The sequence below is a fragment of the Pipra filicauda genome, unplaced genomic scaffold (genome assembly GCF_003945595.2).
Source record: "Pipra filicauda isolate LSUMZ 115617 unplaced genomic scaffold, ASM394559v2 scaffold9_size5747161_pilon, whole genome shotgun sequence".
Lineage (NCBI taxonomy): Eukaryota > Metazoa > Chordata > Aves > Passeriformes > Pipridae > Pipra > Pipra filicauda.
Window position 1 is genome coordinate 3,373,236 of NW_024105198.1, and position 17,556 is coordinate 3,390,791.

General features: G+C 48.2%; 1 protein-coding gene across 6 annotated transcripts in view; it reads right to left on the minus strand.

Annotated features, from left to right (window-relative positions):
• The window catches only part of HEPH (hephaestin), a 21,223-nt gene continuing 3,667 nt past the window's right edge, over window positions 1-17,556 (minus strand). For 2 of the 6 annotated variants that reach the window (XM_039378129.1, XM_039378128.1), the window contains exons 3-22: window positions 15,637-15,881; window positions 14,876-15,088; window positions 14,464-14,559; window positions 14,160-14,339; window positions 13,568-13,822; window positions 12,848-13,016; window positions 11,518-11,657; window positions 10,522-10,653; window positions 10,145-10,356; window positions 8,351-8,501; window positions 7,828-8,040; window positions 7,276-7,486; window positions 6,874-7,013; window positions 6,039-6,170; window positions 5,002-5,108; window positions 4,030-4,255; window positions 2,446-2,585; window positions 1,937-2,099; window positions 1,192-1,224; window positions 1-462 (exon numbers count right to left, since the gene is read on the minus strand). In XM_039378129.1, coding sequence (XP_039234063.1) covers window positions 218-462; window positions 1,192-1,224; window positions 1,937-2,099; window positions 2,446-2,585; window positions 4,030-4,255; window positions 5,002-5,108; window positions 6,039-6,170; window positions 6,874-7,013; window positions 7,276-7,486; window positions 7,828-8,040; window positions 8,351-8,501; window positions 10,145-10,356; window positions 10,522-10,653; window positions 11,518-11,657; window positions 12,848-13,016; window positions 13,568-13,822; window positions 14,160-14,339; window positions 14,464-14,559; window positions 14,876-15,088; window positions 15,637-15,881 — 3,403 coding nt within the window. In that variant the 3' untranslated portion in view covers window positions 1-217. Of the gene's footprint in view, window positions 463-1,191; window positions 1,225-1,614; window positions 1,683-1,936; window positions 2,100-2,445; window positions 2,586-4,029; window positions 4,256-5,001; window positions 5,109-6,038; window positions 6,171-6,873; window positions 7,014-7,275; window positions 7,487-7,827; window positions 8,041-8,350; window positions 8,502-10,144; window positions 10,357-10,521; window positions 10,654-11,517; window positions 11,658-12,847; window positions 13,017-13,567; window positions 13,823-14,159; window positions 14,340-14,463; window positions 14,560-14,875; window positions 15,089-15,636; window positions 15,882-17,556 lie in introns of those variants that run through there. The other 4 variants (XM_039378131.1, XM_039378130.1, XM_039378132.1 and 1 more) reach the window with 4 other exon arrangements.

The following is a 17,556-nucleotide window of genomic DNA, read 5'->3' on the forward strand; positions in this document are numbered from 1 at the left end:
AACCTCCAGGGATGGAGAATCCACCACTTCCCTGGGCAGCCCATTCCAATGCCTGATTACCCTCTCTGGAAAGAATATGAAGAAGTCAGGGTTCCAGCTTCCCCACCTCAGCTTCTAGAAGTACAGTGCACAATTGAAATGATGCCCCAAAATCTTTTCTGTGGACAAGGATCCAGCCCCTGCTCCAATCACACAGCCCAATGTTTGTATGTGGCTTTTAGAGCCCTGGATTCTTTTGAGACATGAGTTTGAATCCGTCATCCAGGATGGATCTCCGATTGCGTCGTAACCTCTTCTGCCTCTCGAGATGGATGACAGCTCCCAGGAGGATGCTGGTGGCCAGGAGCAGCAGGATCCCTACAACAGCCAGAGCGATGACTGTGGCCTCTATCTGTCCTTGGGCCACCTTAGATCCAAAAAGCATGATCTTCTGGAACTCATCCTCATCCTCATATGGCAACCCTGAGAGACAAACAATAAGATATTATCAGTGGGTTGTGAAGAAATATGAAAAATCAGGAAAATAAACCACCACCCTAAACTACTCAGACTTTTACACAGAAAATTTCAAAGGGATTGTATCTACTGCTGGTGCTGCTCAAATGTCTTCTCACATCTGTCCTTTACAACACCCAAAAAAACCCAGGCACCTGCTTGGGCTCTTTTCTCAGGGGAATATCAGAGCAGAAGGCAAATGTGCTTGTTTCATGCTGACTCCATCCCTTCAGCTTGTAGTGGCGATGGTGAAACTTCCCTAAACCACAGAGTCACTGACAGTCCAAGACAGGTGGGCAACTCAGGCACTCTCCTTCAACACTCTCTGAGTCTCTGCCAGTTCCTAAGCTCACACTCTCCTACGAAGCTGAATCCGCACACGCAGACACAACAGGGGGCAGGTCCTCTAAACTTTTCCACCTAACACAAACAAACAAGCCTAACCAGCCCAACTTCCTTAATTCTATCCCAGGGCACAGACATTTGGCAGGCAGATAAACAAAGCAGCCTGGAGCTCTCCCCGCTATCCATCGCAGCCAGGCCTTGGGCTGAGATGCTGCCAGGTTGGCAGAGCAGAGGCTGTGGGTGCTGTGGGTGCTCCTCCCTCCCCCTGCACCATCCAAAGCTCTGTGCTGCTGAGGAATCTGCCTCTCCCCCTTGCACAGACAGGGTTTGGCAGCGCTGTCCACACCATACCTGCAGTAACGCTCTCGACTTCCAGCTCTGACTCTGAAAGGAAACAAAAGGAGGGTGAGAAGGTGTTGGGCTGAGCAGGCAGAGCTCAGAACAGGGCACATCTGGTGAGGATCAGATCTAGAGGCAGCCTGGTTTCCAGGGCTTGCAGGTTTTCTTTTCTCCTGTCAGTGTTTTCCCTCTCCACATGAGACAAGAACATGTATCGCCTGCTTCAGAGGCAGCCCCCGACCCGCAGCCCTTCCCAGCCTTTGAAAGAAAAGTGCTGAGGAAGAAACACAGATGACACTGACACTGGGCAGGCACTGGTCACCCACAGCTGAACACCACTGGGGCCTTCACAGCTCTTTAGATTGGTAACAAATCTAAAACCACATCACCATGTCGACTCCGTCACAGCCAAACCCAGTACTGAGTGACACTCACCTCTGAGCACCTTCCAGCTCTTAGAACAATTACTGGCTGAGGGCTGAACGTTGCATCTCTGATACAAGCTAAAATCAAACTCACAATAACAACATAGGCAATGTAAAATCCAGAAAACAATTTGTTATTAACTCCAGCTCCAAGTATTAGGATATTCAAAGGGAACATCCTAAATTAACTATACTTAAGTAATTAACTGCTCCATTACCTGGCTGCTTATAGTATGTAAGGGCGTTGTACATGTGATGCAAACACTCAGAATTTTGCAGCTGTAGCAGAAAGTGCTGCTGGATGTTTTACAGTAACAGTGAAAGCTCCCTACCTGCTCTAGGCAGGACGGTGAAGAGGATCTCCATCCCAGCATGGATATGGTCAGACACATGACAGTGAAGCAGCCAGGTCCCAGGGTTCCCAACCAGCATCTCCACCATTTCAAAGGTCCCAGGGAACAGATCTACAACATCTGCTCTATAGCTTTTGCCATTCTGTCAGAGAAGAGAGGCCATTAGCTGCAGTGCTCTCTGCATCTTCTCAGGAGGAAAACTCCGCCAGTGTCACTAGGGACTTTTTCAGCTTTTTAAAGCTCAAAAAAAAAAAAGCTTTCAGAAAGCAGCTCCAGGGCTGCAGCTGGGAAAGCAAACACAATCTGGTAATGCCTAACCCTAACAAGAATTAAGCTGGACATCTCAGCACAACACAGAGGTTCAGGGAGTCAGACTGCGATGTGTAAAACCACATCCCTTTCCTAGCTGGGTGAAACTGCTGTGGAGTCATTCAAAAAATTCAAGTCCAGAGTAAAGCAAAAGTGCTGATGTCAGCAGATATTCTTACCTTGTATATGAAGGTCTCAGCATGAAAATGGACTGTGTGGACATCAATCTCCTGACCCATTCCCAGCAAGTACCAGTTCACCCGCTCTCCCTGGTACATGGTCAGCCCAGGCAAGTTGGCATAGAGCCTGCCATTGATTGCTGTGCAGTAAATAACACAAAGGGGAAAAGGCTGTTAGTGAAATGGTAAAGGTGCTGCACCACCTCAGAGGAAGAACATGCAGGGCAAGTTACAGGCAACAAAGCTCATAAAGCCACCAGTGCATCAGCAGTTAGTGTTCCCCACATGACAGTCCCCCAAGAGTTTGGTAGTCTGTCCCCAGCTCAGCTACTTCTCCACTCTGCTTACAGCCAGGAAAAGTGACTCACACCCAAGGCCATGCTGTAGCTCAGCTCAAATAAATCTCAAAAACTACCTCTTGGTGTAAACCTGCAGTCAGCCAGCAGAAGTGGTTGCCTCTAGAAGTCAAGATGCATAAAAATGGCCTCCTTAGCCCAGTGATGGAGAAACATGTATATACCTACATACCCCCAAATGCCTGAGCACCTCCCTTAGTGAACAATGACGAGGGGTAAATCCTGCCAGGGGGCAGCCTTGGGGTGCCGTGCCTCAGCCTGGCCACACATGTCACACTCCAACCACTTGTAAAATCCCTGCATGGCAGGACTTTATCTCTCAAGTAGCACAGCTGGAAGGAATCCTGCTGTGACTGTGCACGCAGGAAAGGGATCCAAACAGTGAGTTAGCTGACTGCCATGGCACACACAGACTTCCATTTTCATGCTCAGATGACAACAGAGGGAACAGGATGGAAAGAGACAGGGTCTAAGGGCAGAGCACCAGGGTTTTACTCCCAGATCTCCCACAGGCACTTTGTGTAGCCTCAAACAAGCATCCAACTTCAGCCTGCTGGTTCTGCTAGCTGTAATATTGAGTTAACAATTACACCTTCATGGACACGTGTATTTGGAGAGTCTTTATCTCAGCCATACAAAACCAGTAGTAATGTCAGCACACATAATGCCACTCCTCGCTACTCTTATCTCCACAACTGCTAAGGGACCTGTTTTGCTGAGAATAGATAGATCCAGATATAATATCAAAAAAACCCTAACATAAATAACATGCTAATTTAGAAAAATGTTCATCCTGTCATGGTAGAAATAGCTTTTTGATAATTAGCTAACACAACTGAGCCATGTATTGCAGCCACATAGCTCAGAAAATTAATTTGAAATCTAACATTCTGATGGTCCCTGAGACAAACAGAATTAAATTAGTCTGATAAGTTAATTTCATGTTTGATTTTATTTCCTTTCCTGAGTCACTCAGACACATCGGAGATTAACCTCTCTGGCCTGGATGTTGTATTCCTCCTGACAGGAACAGCCACAATGATCAGCCCTCACTGCAGATCAAAGATTTGGGCTGTAGATGTGCTACAGTATTGAGAACACACAGTTTAATTCTGTTTGTGCCACTGATTAGGGAAAAGGATGAGGACATTCACTGGGAGTCAGGCTCCTGGGTTTTGGGTGGCTGACTACTTAGAGAGGCTGCAGAGTTAACACCGACTGGCATTACCGTGCATTTTGTTGCTTTCCACAAATTTCTCATCCATCAGGCTGATCTCCTTGTGATTGCCCTTACTGTAATGTTCCACATTCTCCTCCAAGTACCAGGACTGATTTTCATCAAAAACCAGGAACAGCAGAGCAAACTCCCTCTTTACATCCTTCCTGGTGCCATCGGACCGCAGGGCCCCTCTCCGGCAGACCTTCAGGGGCCCGATCAGCCCGCTGTACATATCCTAATCAGAAGGAAGGAGAAATCTCTGAGGCAAGGACCTTCTCACCCTCTTTCGTATGCAGTTCTTTGCCTTTCAACAATCATTTTCTGTTCCTGCATCACCCCACTTAAAAAACCTGGTGCTGCTGTGCAAGCAGCCTTGTTAGAGAGCATCAGCCACCGAAACACAGGAACCATTGATGCTCTTACAAGTGTAAATCTAAAAGTCATAAACATGAATGGTATCAAGACAGTCTCCACTCTGCGACTGCAAAGATATCTGCAATTTGAGATAGAAAGGCCACTACTTCTGGTTTGAATGTGATGGTTTATTGCAGGATCCTCCAGGTTTTATCTCCTGTGGAATCAGTACTATGACAATCAATTCTAGCAACGGTCAAATCTTCCGGCTTTATCCATGAGACCTCAGTTTGGATAATTTCTGCCTTTCTAGATCAGCCCTAGGGCTCTCACCAATAGAAACCATGACTGACAGGGAGATGTTCTAATATCCTGCAAATAACTGAAGGAAGGTTAGTGGCAAGGAGACAGTGGAATTGTTTTATGAAGGTTTGTTAGGAAAAAATAAGGACAAACATCAGGATAAATTTGGAAGATTTCCTCTCCCAGGAGAACACTGGACGTGTTACCAAGTGGTTCCACCTCTTGGCTGGACCAATCTCTAAATTGTACCCAACTCACATTGTTTTCTAGATGGGGTAAAAAATTGGTCTAATTGGGCTTTTCTGGCTCTAACTTCTATTTTACCTTTACTGTGTCCACCGCAGAGTAGTAGATCCAAGGAACACAGGCTGAATCATTCGGCCCTGGACCAGATCTCTCAGGAACTTCCCACCGGTATGTCACAATGTCACCTGAGGGACAGAGCAGCACATCACACCAGGTGACACACCCACTCACCGAGCAACAGCAAAGCAAGATAGAAAAAGAAAATCCTGCCTCCAAAGACCAAATTCAATTCTGTTTTTCAGGTATTTCATCTTCCTTCCCCAAACACTGAAAGCAGAGTAGAAGCTCCCCTCTTGCAGCAAGGCAGAGGGGTCACAGGATGCACACACTGTCTGGTACCAGCACAACTCAGGTTTATCTGCTGCCTTTGAGACTGGACCTGGCCATGGAAATTCCACCTCTCTTCATTCAGATGGGGCTTGAGGTGATCTTTCCTATTCTTGAAGTGTATTTATGATGCTTGTTCAAATTGGTTTTTAAAATTACTCTTTTGCACATTAGTAATCCATTGCAGAAAGACATGACCCAGCCGACAGCCTGGCTGTGGCTTGAACAGCTTGGGCAAGTTGGAGGGGATCAAAAATTACACACATTGGCATCTGTATCATGAAACAAAGTGGCAATTTCAGTCTGATCCTGGCAAGCAATTGTGCATTTCTGCTTTTTCATACTATTGTGCTCATACATCCCCCAAAGAAGAGGAGCAGGCTTCTCCCATGCCATGGCTACTAAGGACTGGCTAAGCTGTCACCTGCCACCACCTTCCCCTTCTCGCAGACGGACCACACTCGGTGTGGGGGAATAAAGCTGCACACAGAACTCTGTCATACACTTATCCTAGAAGTCTGAGCAGAATGTGAACTCCCAAGGCTGTCATTCCCACACAAATGGTACCACCAAAACCATGCTGGACCTGAAAGACCAGTTACTGTTCAGTTCCAGTTCTCTGTCATAAGAAAATCAGGACATCTGAGGCTGCTTAAGTAAGCCAGTCAGGCTCTGGGCTAAAATCAGCTGTGCCAGCCCACAGAGGAAAACTGGAGACAGGGACCTACCGGGATTTGCCACTTGGGGCTGCCCTGCGTGCGGCTCCAGCACCCCGTGTGCGTGCACGGAGTAGGGCCGCGAGGCGTTGTTCTTGAACACCACGTTGAGAATCTCGCCCACTTCCGCCCACAGAAAAGGACCTTGAGACAGCAAGAACATAGGCTGAGACCAGCAAAATCCATCAGCACATCTCCCAGGATACTCCCACCTCAACATCTCCCCGGAGATATTACCTTATAATATTTATTATGTTCCCCTCCCTCTTCTCTACTTCCCAAAAAGAGAATTGGACGTCAGTCCCAATCCAAGTCTTAGGAAACTGGACTGAGTTTCACAATGAGGGCAATGAAGGTGGTTACACATCCTAACTGGGCCCAGCACAACTAAGGCTTGATTTCTGAATACTGTTGTGCTAAGTGTCGCAACATGTTGATCATCCCTTGCTGTTGGTTTCAAAAAATGTGGTAATATTCAACCTGGCCTGACAATGTCACAAATCAGAGCTGCAGCCTATTTTGAGTGGCAGCTGCTGCCTCAGCCTGGCTGCCCTACCACCACTTACAGCCTTGGGTTTGTAACACAATAAAAACAGAACTGGGTCTCTGCAGACTTTGATTAGTCACTAGGCTTTCCTACAAGCTGTGCTTAGGACCCTTCTAACTGTTGTCTCCAAAGCTGGCAGATGTGGGCAGGAGACAGTCACAATTTCTCCTCACTTGCATACACAGCAGATGCCTAAATATTCAATGGGCTCTCAGATTACTGCCCTGAGCCACTGCAGCTCTAGAGCCCCAGTCCCATTGCTGTGTGAGCAGAAGGTGTACCCTCTACACACACCCTTACCCAGGATCCCTAGGTGTTCGTCACCACTTTTCCTGGCCTTGGGGGTCTGGAAAGTGCCATCCATGTACTCCCTGTAAACCGCTTTCTTGTACCTGGAGCCGAGCAGTCCGTTCTCGTTGCTCAGAAACACGTCGGCGTAGCTGAGAAATGCAGAACGAGTGCTGAATACACAAAACCTCACAGGGAGTAAGCAACTAAGCTGTGGCAGGGGGTCCACAGCTGAAGGGATTTCCCAGAGCCAGCTTTGGCTGCAATGGAGAGCACAATGACTCGGAGGGCTGCGCTCCCATCGGCAGCACCACCAGCACATGCACCAGGTCACAAGTTGGCCAAGACACCCGACAGGCTCCATCAGGGTCTGCTGGGATACTGCCACAGGTTTCCCTAAAAGCTGGGCTCTACCTCTCTTCAGAGTGGTTGTGCCGCTCCCTCTCCCAGCTCCGGTCGGGCGCGTAGTCCCACACCACCTCCTCCGCCGCGAGGTAGTACGTCCGCACTCCCGTGTACCGACGGGAAGGAGCAGGGTCCCTCTTTCCACACTTGGAAACGACATATTGTTCCCTCATCCCATACTGGTAGTGATTGCTCGTCTGGCAGTAGATCTCAAAAGTCCCTGAGGGAGGCAGGATGAGCAAAGAAATCAGTTGGTTTTGAAGATTCCAGGAAACAGGTGCTTTGCCAGCCAGTGTCAGTATGTGCTGGGTGTATCTGTGTGGTGTTTAGGGAGCTTGGTTGCCACAGGCCAAGGTTAAAAGGAGTCACTAGAGAAACCAAGAAGGAATGGCACGACAAAGTCCTACACAAAAATCGTTGCAGGAAGCTTTCTTACACAATAATCACGTGAAGCACAGCTCACCCTGTAAGAGTTGACACCATGCTAGAGAATCTGCCACAGGGGCAAATACCACAATGGGAGACCCTTCCATCTGCCTGGGCAGCTGTGCAAGCACTCACCGCTGTTATCTGGCTGCATGAAGGCAGTGGCAAACGTGTGTGGGAACAGATTGGCTGAATCTCTCCGCATGCCGTTCATCTGCAGGGTGTTTCCCTGAAACACAGCTCCGTGCACATCCGCTTCACTGCCCAAGCCCAGGAGGTGCCAGGACACTTTGTCTCCATCACACATATCCAGCCCAGGCAAGTTACCAAACATAAATCCATTGATGGCTGCAAAGGAGAAAGCAATTAACTCTCTGCAGGCAGGTATCAGCCAGGAGGTTCATTTTCAGCATACAAAGAACAGGCCTGGCATGGGAAGGAAGGGTAATTTATTTGCAATTCACCCCTGAGTACACTCAGCACACACTTCCCCAGACAGCTGGGCTGCTTGTCCACACCCCACCTGCTGCCTCCAGGCTGGTTTGATTCCAGGTCAAGACCACACAGCCCCTCCAGCCCCCAGCTCAGCCTTTAGGTGAGCATCACCCAGTGCTTTGCAAGTTCATCCCTGCTGCCACAGAGCAGCATCCAACCATACCATGCATCCTGTTGGATTCCTTGAAGCCATCATCCTTCTTTACAGATGTCTCTTCCATTCTCAAGTAGTACTTTATGTTGGCATTTAAATACCAGCTGAGGTTCTCATCAAACACACTGAAGAGAAGGTAAAATTCTCTGTCGATCCCTTTCTATAATTACAATGATGGCTGTTAATTTTTAAAACACACCAATTAACTACCCTTAGAGTTAAAGCTGTCTTGCTTGGCTCTTATGTCCCCCTTTACCTTAAAACCTGGCTCATTGAGGGCCAGGACTCTGTCCCTTTATTCATGTTGAATGTTCCTCTTTTATTTCACAAAAGGCACCACTTTTGCATTTTCCATGACACTTCCATGAATAAACTGATCAAAACTCAGCCAAGGGCATGAAGTCATTGCCCCCTTCCCCCTCAGCTGTAAATTTAGGTGTCAGTGCAAACCAGTCCTGAGACCAGAGCCCAGACACGAGGCCGGCTGATGGACACACTCGACCCTTCCTGCCTCCTACCACAGGCTGGAATTAGGGCTTTTTTTAATTACCCTAAATCCTTTCAAGTGTTAATTCTCCTACAAAATGCACTCCAAAACATGGTGTTTCCTCACTAAAAGAACATCCTGGTGGTGTCCAGACTCTCGCTCTGGTGTCACTGTTCCCAGCAGTGCCAAGGCACCTGGCCTGCCAAGAAGGTGAAGCAATTCTCAGACTGCGGCACACAGGTGCAGGGGAGTGGCCATGCACCTTCCACAATTAAGCGTTCATTAAAGAGTTGCCTAAGATTGTGGAGCCAGAACTGCCACCCCAGGTGATTTTTCTCTGTCCTATCTTTACAAACAGGTCCATCCCTGTTTTGCTTACACCCTTCCAACACCTGCCCACATGGGCTGCACGTATTCCCGATCTCTCTGCTCAGCAGATCCACATTCCACCCTGGGTAGTGTGCTGATCTCTTCTGCACTCCTAATTTAGTCCCATGGTGCCCCCACTGCATGTGAACTCCCCCCAGGAGGCTCCGGGGGCAGCCGTCCCCAGACCCGTCCCCGCTCCCCGCTGCCGCAGGACGGCAGTGCTGGTTTATCTGCTGCCTGCTTCTTTCACAACAAGGCTCTCCCTCTGCTCATCTGTCTGGCATCTCCCCCAGATATCAATTTACTATCTTCCCCAGGCTTATTTCCAGGAATGGACTATCCCTGAGTGAAATTCCAAGAGGAAGTTCTGTTTGCCCTTCAGATTTCACCCCTCCTTCATCAAAAGCATAAAGACTGACATGGATTTTCACATGCTTTTTTGTGGTCAGCTCTGCTTGAAAATGAACTTCTCTTGCAGAATAAACAAGGCTCATCCAAACAAAGCACTGTATCAAACAAAGCATTGTATCACCCAAGCAAAACACCTGTAAGTGAAAATGTCTTGTCAATGTTTCTGGGATTGCAATGAGTATTCCACATCCCTCTGAAAGCAGCCTGCTACGCAAGCCCCAGGACAAGAGTTACCTATAAGGTAACTGTTCCAAGTTACAATTGTTTAGCCAAGTTCATCTATGAACTTAAAGCAGAGCTCAGAAACCATTTTGAGGGCAGCCCCTGGGAGCCCAGAACACTACTGGCCTTTCCCAGGCTAGACCTCGGCACCAGCTGTCCCAGCATTAACCTGACCCATGGCTTTGATTTGACTCTCCTGGACTTTCACTATTGCATATTTGTTTTCATTACGTTCCCTAGTGTTTTGCTGACACTTTCTTTCTCTACATGAAAGCAAAGAATCTGGTAGGAGCAGGGCAGATAAACCCCTTTACCTGTTTGTTGTTGTCATCCAAAGTGCCTGGCTGGCAGATGAGCAGAGGCCCCACTAAGCCCGAGCTGGAGTCTTTGACAGGGTTCACAGCTGAGCTGTACATCCAGGTGAGGCAGGGAGGGTCACTGGCCGTGGGCCCCACATGCCTGGGCACAGTCCAGCGGTATGTGAAGTTGTGCAGTGGTGCCACAGACATCCCATTCTGGGACAGGCCTTTAAAACAGGGATTACAGGATTATTCCTGAGGTCCCTGCAAAACCTCAGTTACACCTTCTCACCAGCTACATTCATAGCAGGCTTTACTTTGTTCATGTCACCAAAACACCCAGCACCTCTGAAGGGTGATGTGGGTGTACTCAAGAAAAGGGATCCACCAACCGTCATGGTACCACATCCCTTCCCACGCCTTTCCATAGGACACTCCGTGTGGCTGGATGCTGAAGGGCCAGGAAGCTTTGTTAAAAAACGTCACGAGGATGGTGTCTCCAACTTCAGCTTTGATCACTGGACCTAGAAAATAGCAGAGAGAACAGATCAGCAACAGAGCACCTCCCCAGGCCACCAGGCAAACCAAAGCAGCCGTGGCACCTTCCCCCAGGCTGCAGGGGCTAAGGAGGAGAGCTGGTGGGTGCCCTGGCTGCTGAAGGGAGCTCAGCGGGAGCAGGGACTGGCAAGGGTCATCTGAAAGCACTTTGGGTCTGCGGGAGAACTCAGAGGTGTCAGGCCTTCACAGGGGGAGTAACAGAACAGCCAGATGTGCTGGAATGCCTTCGGGAAAGGCCCAGGTCTCTCTCCCACTGCACAAGGCCCCCTCAGCCTCCCAACACGTGTGCCTCAGAGATGTGAGATGCTCCAAGCTCACCACAGTCTGTGAGCCCCTGCTCCAGCCAGCCAGAGAGGAACACCAAGCCTTTACCATGCCTGTCCCAACCAGCCCCTGACCTGCCCTGGGTCCACAGAGCATCCCAAGGACACAGAAGGGGCTGAGGAGCCAGGCTGCCTCTATGTGCACACTCGGCTGTGACAGAGAGCACCACTCAGGAGAGGTCTCTGTGAGAACATGGGGTTTGCAGCAGGCCTTGAAGGGACTCAGTCAAAAACATGTTAACCAGGAGCTACCGCTGTGACCTGTTTAGCTTTAGTCACAAATACTACACTGTGTCCCTCAGATACCTTAAGAATCAGCTCTGAAGCAATTCTGTCTGTTCTACCACCTCCCACCTTCGCCTGTCCCACTCGCTCTCAGATGTGACTGTTGTGAAGCACCTCTGTGCCCCCAAAACAAGAGGGCAGGTATAGCTAACTGGCACTCCCAGCATCAGCATCCTTCTCACCAACGCTGACAGAGGATTTGCGTTCCTGGATGATTCTCACCGAGTATTCCAAGGTGTTTCTCTTCTTCTGATTGCTGCTTTTCCTCACGGAAGCTCTCATCAGTGTACTCTACATACTTTGCCTTCCAGTAGACACCCCCAATGCGGTAGAGGCTACGCTTGAAATACTGCTCAGCAGGGCTAAATGCAAAAAACAAATGTCAGGTTATTTCATAGGAAAAAAAAAATATTCAGTCGTGTTCCCCTGCTCCCCCTCCCCCTCCCTCTGGCAAGACCAGCAACATCTCCAAATCAAGCAGCATTTCAGACACGGACAGCACCTCTAGTTTGGAACCAGCACACCCTCGACTCTTCAAAGCTTTTTTTATCCCTACAGACTTGTCCAGAGAGCACCTGTGGCACACAGCCCTCTCCCAGCTGAACCTGCCAGGTTCGGTGGCACAGCTGTGATCAGCACCTCTACATCGGATGTGTAAAGGAGTCATTGGGAAGGCAGTGCTAAAAGACCAAGCTCTTTAGAGGTTGTAGACAGCCCAGGGGACGGCCACAATCATAGCTAAAATAAACAGCTGTAAAGTGATTTATTTCCTCTGCCAACACCCTCGCCAAACACAGACATAGCAAGCCTTGCAGGAGAGGCAGCACAGTTACAATGTCAGCTCACAGGTCTAAAGAGCTTTCAGTTCTAAGGTCTGCAAAGTTGCTGCACAGCACTGGGTAAATAATTAACTGCTCTGCATTTCTCCTTCTCCATCTGAATGAAGTATATCCTCTCCAGCAGCTTCCCAGGGAAGGGAGCGGAGGGAGAGGAATTTCTGTTTCAGTTAGCCAAAGCCTGAAGGGGAAACTTCTCACCAACTGCTATCACAGCCACTTGATCATGGAATAGAGGGCTGCCACCCAGGTCCCTGCATTTGATTTCCTAGAAACTGCTTCCTGCAGCAAGGCCACCCTGAGGCCCATCCACAGGTCAGCTCTGCCACCTGCGTCAGCTGCATCAGGGGCTTTTTGAACCATTCCTTAAATACAAAGATCTGTTCCTAGGTCAGGCACAGCAAGCAGAAATGAAGCCCAGAGGTAAACATGACAGCTCATGTTGTACATCTGCTAGGACTCCTGCTGCCTGTGGGTATGGCTGTGCCACACAGCATGCCCACGGGAAGGCCCGAGGTACCTGTACTACTCAGTGTGGTCTGGCTACAGCAGCCTCCCTTTCCAGACAGGGTGATCTGCCTTCCCAGGAAATGTACTTCATGCGAATTGCAGGCATGTATTTCGAAAAGAAAAAAATTTCACGTTTTCCTGAACAGGTTTCCTGACACAGGCCAGAGCCCCCAAACACTGCCCAAACCCATCAGCCTCTCGCTTACCTGCCTGCCTCACTCAGCCGCTTCCCACTGCTCTGCTCGAGCCCTGAGGGTCCGTAGTCCCACTGCACTTCCTTGGCAGCTATGTAGTACTTCCGAACTCTCCCTTCCAGGGTGGATGGCAGAGCTTGCCGAGAACAGGGCCGGACTTCATAGAGTGCTCCCATTCCAGCTGTCCAAGACATGGAGGACATGCACACTCAGCCCCCTCAGCCCCTCTCCGATGGCCAATGGACACAGTCCCACCTTCCCACCACCAATTGGACTCCTTCCCTCTGCTGTTCCAAAAGGCACGTGGAGGGGGGAAGGAGAGTAGGTAGTTCCCACAGCAAGGAGTTTGTCAGTGAGCAGAGCTTCCAACCTTAGGTATTGGACGCTATGGAAGCATATATAGAGAGTGACTGGAGCCTTCTGCTGCCCTCAGCTCTACCATGCAAGTACCCCTTACAGGGACCAGAGCTCTTAAGGCACTGCCTCATCTCAGCTTTCAGCTGTACCAAATGTGGAACATCATACTCTGGTACAAATCACCCTCACCAAGGCTGCCCTGCACATTAATAATCAGCCCACTCCAATTTATACAAGACAAGGAATAACCCACTCATCTGGAGATGTTTTCATGCTCAAGGCACTGTCCCCAACTACACTGTACATCACAGGACCACACTGACAGAAAAAAACAGGCGACACAGAGTCCAGGTCATATTCCACCTTCTGCCTTACCTTGTATGTGATCATTGACCTGGCAGCTCAGCAGCCATCTCCCAGGGTTACTGGGGATCATGTCTGCTGTAACAAAAGTGGCTGGGAAGAGGCTGGCCACGTCTGTCCTGTGGCCTCGGATATTGAGTGTTGCTCCATGGAAGAAGGCTGTATGAACATCAATTTCATTTCCCATCCCGAAGAGGTGCCATGAAACATCATCCCCAGCACACATCGTCAGCTCAGGCAGGTTGCCAAACACATAACCATTAATAGCTGCAAAACCAAACAAGCCAGAATCAGAGAGCAGAAACGGGGCTTTCAAAGCTCCTACCAGCAGGTCACAGCACAGACATAATGGGAGGATGCACCTAACCAGAACTCATCCTCCTCTTCTGTTTTGGAGAGCCTAGTTCCACAGCTCATTCCTAAAACGAAAGGTATAAAAGCTCACTCAAGCCAAAGATTAAATCAAAACAATACTTCCTTTTTCTGGAGTTGTTGCCCCATCCCTGTGACATTTGCTCAGCACATGATCTCAGAGCAGATCCCAGAGCACTGACACCCTTGAGTGTCTTGGCAGAGTCAATGGCCTTGCAAAGCTGACACTGACCATGCATTTTGTTGCTCTCCTGGAATTCCTCATCTTCTTTGTCTACAGAGCCAGGATCTATGCAGAATGATGCTATGTTCTCATCCAGGTACCAGCTTAGGTTCTCATCCACCACACTGAACATCAGAAAGAAATCAACATCCACATCCTGGCGCCTTTGAGAGCTGCCAGTCAGTATTCCTGAGGGAAAAGGAGAGAGGAATGAATGCAGAAAAATCATACATCAGGCAAGAGATTAAAACAGCAATAGCAGAGACACACTTGTTACATGAATTTGAGGCAGATGCTTTTCCACCATCCTCACCCTTTTCCAATATACCCCTGCCAATACAGTTCTCTCTCCCAAGCGGCTCTGCCACTGCATGGCTCCGCTGCAACACCTTCAGTCTTCTCAATCCTGCTGAAATCAGTCACCATATTTTTAATACATAAACTGTATCTTGGACAAGAGTCTTGCATTTAACATGGATTCAAGCAGCTCTCTTAGATCAAGAGGCCTGCAAGCTCATCTGCCCTGCCAGTAATGGATAAAGACAACACGATGACCAGAACCCTGCTAGAACACAAGTACTGTCTTCTCTAACCAAGCTGATTTTCCCCTGAAGCTGGGAGATGCCCACCAGAGTATCTTCACAACCTATCCTTATTCATGTCACCACAAAACCTTTACACTACAAAACTGCAGCCCTCAGCTGCTTTTTCATGATTTTTTTTACCTTTTTTACATGTAAGTAACGGCCCAATCAATCCAGACGCAATGTCCCTTGGTGCATCAATATGAGAGTGGTAGATCCAGGTCAAGCAGTTTGGGTCATCAGCAGTTGGGCTGTGATCTTCAGGGACAGTCCAAGTGTAGGTATAATTCCCTCCTGGGAAAACAGCATCATCCTTCTTCTGATCCTGGGGGGACATATCGGGATACAGGGATCCTGGAACAATTGAGCAATCACAACATCCATTCAAGAAGAGCTGAGATGCCCACACGTGAAACCTTCTACTGAGCCACCCTCACTCAACAGACCTGGATGTATGTACTTGGGTAGCAGATTTCAAAGTGAGACTCACCATTCCAAGGCTGAAACAGTGTTTAATCATCACTCCCTCAAAAGACACTGAGGCACAGAGCCACTGTAAGGCAACTTGCCCAGTAAATGGGCAGCACAGAGTCAGCAAGATTATTTCCATTCTGCCTAGTGCTACTTTGCCTTCAATTCTGCACTGTGCCCCCACAGTCAGCCTCTTTACAATCTCTAGGGTTAATCAGTGTTTTGGAAGTTCTTCTAAAACCAAGAAGCCTGGACCGTGTACTGCAATGTGCAAGTCAGGAAACTACTCACAGTCCCCCGACCCTGCTAACCCAACACCAACCAAGTGCAGTTGCTTTCCAGCTGGGGCTTTACAGACAGCTCTCCTCCACACATACTCCTAAGTTCCCAGTGAGTAAAATCTGTCTCCATGATGGCAGTGGCTCATTTACCTTCGGAGTCCTTTTCGTAGAAAACACCATGAGGATGGATTGTATACGGTCGAGTAGCAAAATTTTTTAGGTGTACTTTAAGGGTATCCCCCACTTCTGCTCGGATGACAGGCCCAAGGAACCCCAGCCAGCCAGGCTTGGGGATCTCAGTGGTGTACGTGGAGTCCGTGTATTGCTTATAGACAGATTTCTTGTACGTGCTTCCCACCCTGTCTTTCCCAGGCTGGAGGAATGCTGCGGCCTGGCTGTTAAATTCAAAGGGAAAGGCATCGTTATATCCAACAGCTGGTTGATAACACAGTACAGTGATGCTGACACTCCACTTTCCCAGGTACAGCTGAAAACTTGGGCATTAGAGGACCCTGGGATGCTCTAAGCCACCTCTGCATGGCCACGACCTCAACCTCAGCTTTCACCAATGGACACAAAGTGCACCCCTAAACTGTGCCCTACGAACAAGGAACAGGAAGGGTGGTGATTCCCTGACAATCCCATGTGGGGTTGCAGGAAGGACCTTTCTCATGCCTGCTTCAGCCTTCACTGGGCTCTGAGAAACTCACTTCAATTTCTTTTTGGCCTTTGCAGCTAAATCCCAAAGCAGGGAGGAAGTTTCCTGAGCTCTCTGGCCAAAATTGATAGTCTGAAAGATTATTTTCTACTTAACAGATTCTGAATTCCTTGCAGAATGACAGATGAGTCGGGCAGCTTCCAGAGTTAAAACCTCATACAGGTACTAAAGTTCAACTCATGAGCATATTTGCTCTTTATGGCTAATTCTTAATAGATAAGAGATGAATCATGGTACAGGTATTAGTGGAACCAGCCTAAATGAGAGCTGAGGTCACTCCCCCAACTTCCCCCTTTGGATCAATCACCACAGCAGTAGAACAGCCCTGGAAGGGAGGCAAACTCTAACACGTCTCAGAGCATGAACAGTTGAGACCGAGATATTAAGCATAGCCCTTTTCATTCAAAAAGGTGCAGGGCTGGGCTGTAGCTACACAATCCAGAGCTCAGCCCTTTGCCAAGTCAGCCCTGCAGCCATCATCTGCAAAGAGTTTAAGTTAATTCACAATTCATTTTGCAGATTTGAGTCTTTCCCCACACAGTCCACTTCTTCCCAACAACATTTCTTCAAATATTTTACTACCTCTGTTGTTCATATTGACATCACATCCCTTTCTAATTGGCAGCAATTTCATTTCTGCAATCACTGTACAAAGAAGTCCCATTAGCTAATTGTTTGCAGCGACAGAACAGCTTTTAAATTCCTTTTAAGTTCAACAGTCCTGAATTTCATTTCCTTTTGTTCATGTGTTATGAGAGAAAGCAAACAAAAACCACTGCATTTACTATCACTTCAGGAATCAGTGATAACATCTTTATTAATCCTGAATTTTTGGGGGGTTCCTGTGAACTAATTTACATCTATACAGCATCTCCAGAGAACAGAGACCTTTCCAAGCTAAACTAACAGACTCTCATGTTTCTGTGAACCCCTCCTCTTCCTGCTGTGCTGGTTCTGAAAGATAAACCCGAGTGGTAGTTGTTATGATGGGGTTAAGGACTGAGAGCAGGTCAAGAAATACCGGCTATTCACCACAGAAAATGAGGGTGGCAGAAAAAGCACAGTTGCCTTCAAAATTCTTTGGAAAGCTATTAAACAACAAAACAAACCACACACACAAAAAAAAAAACACCCACCAAAAAAAAAAGTTTGGTGCCTTGAAAAATAAAACCGAAACCTGTAATGACTCAAAGCAATTATAGCAGTTTCCAGATTTACTTTTGCAAGAAAAACAAAAATATTTTTCAAACAAAATCTCATGCAGGAAGTTCCATTAAGTCTAAGGCTTGAAATTCCATTGAAACAAAAAAGCTGTCTCTGTGAAGTCATTTACATCATGATGAAAAGTCATC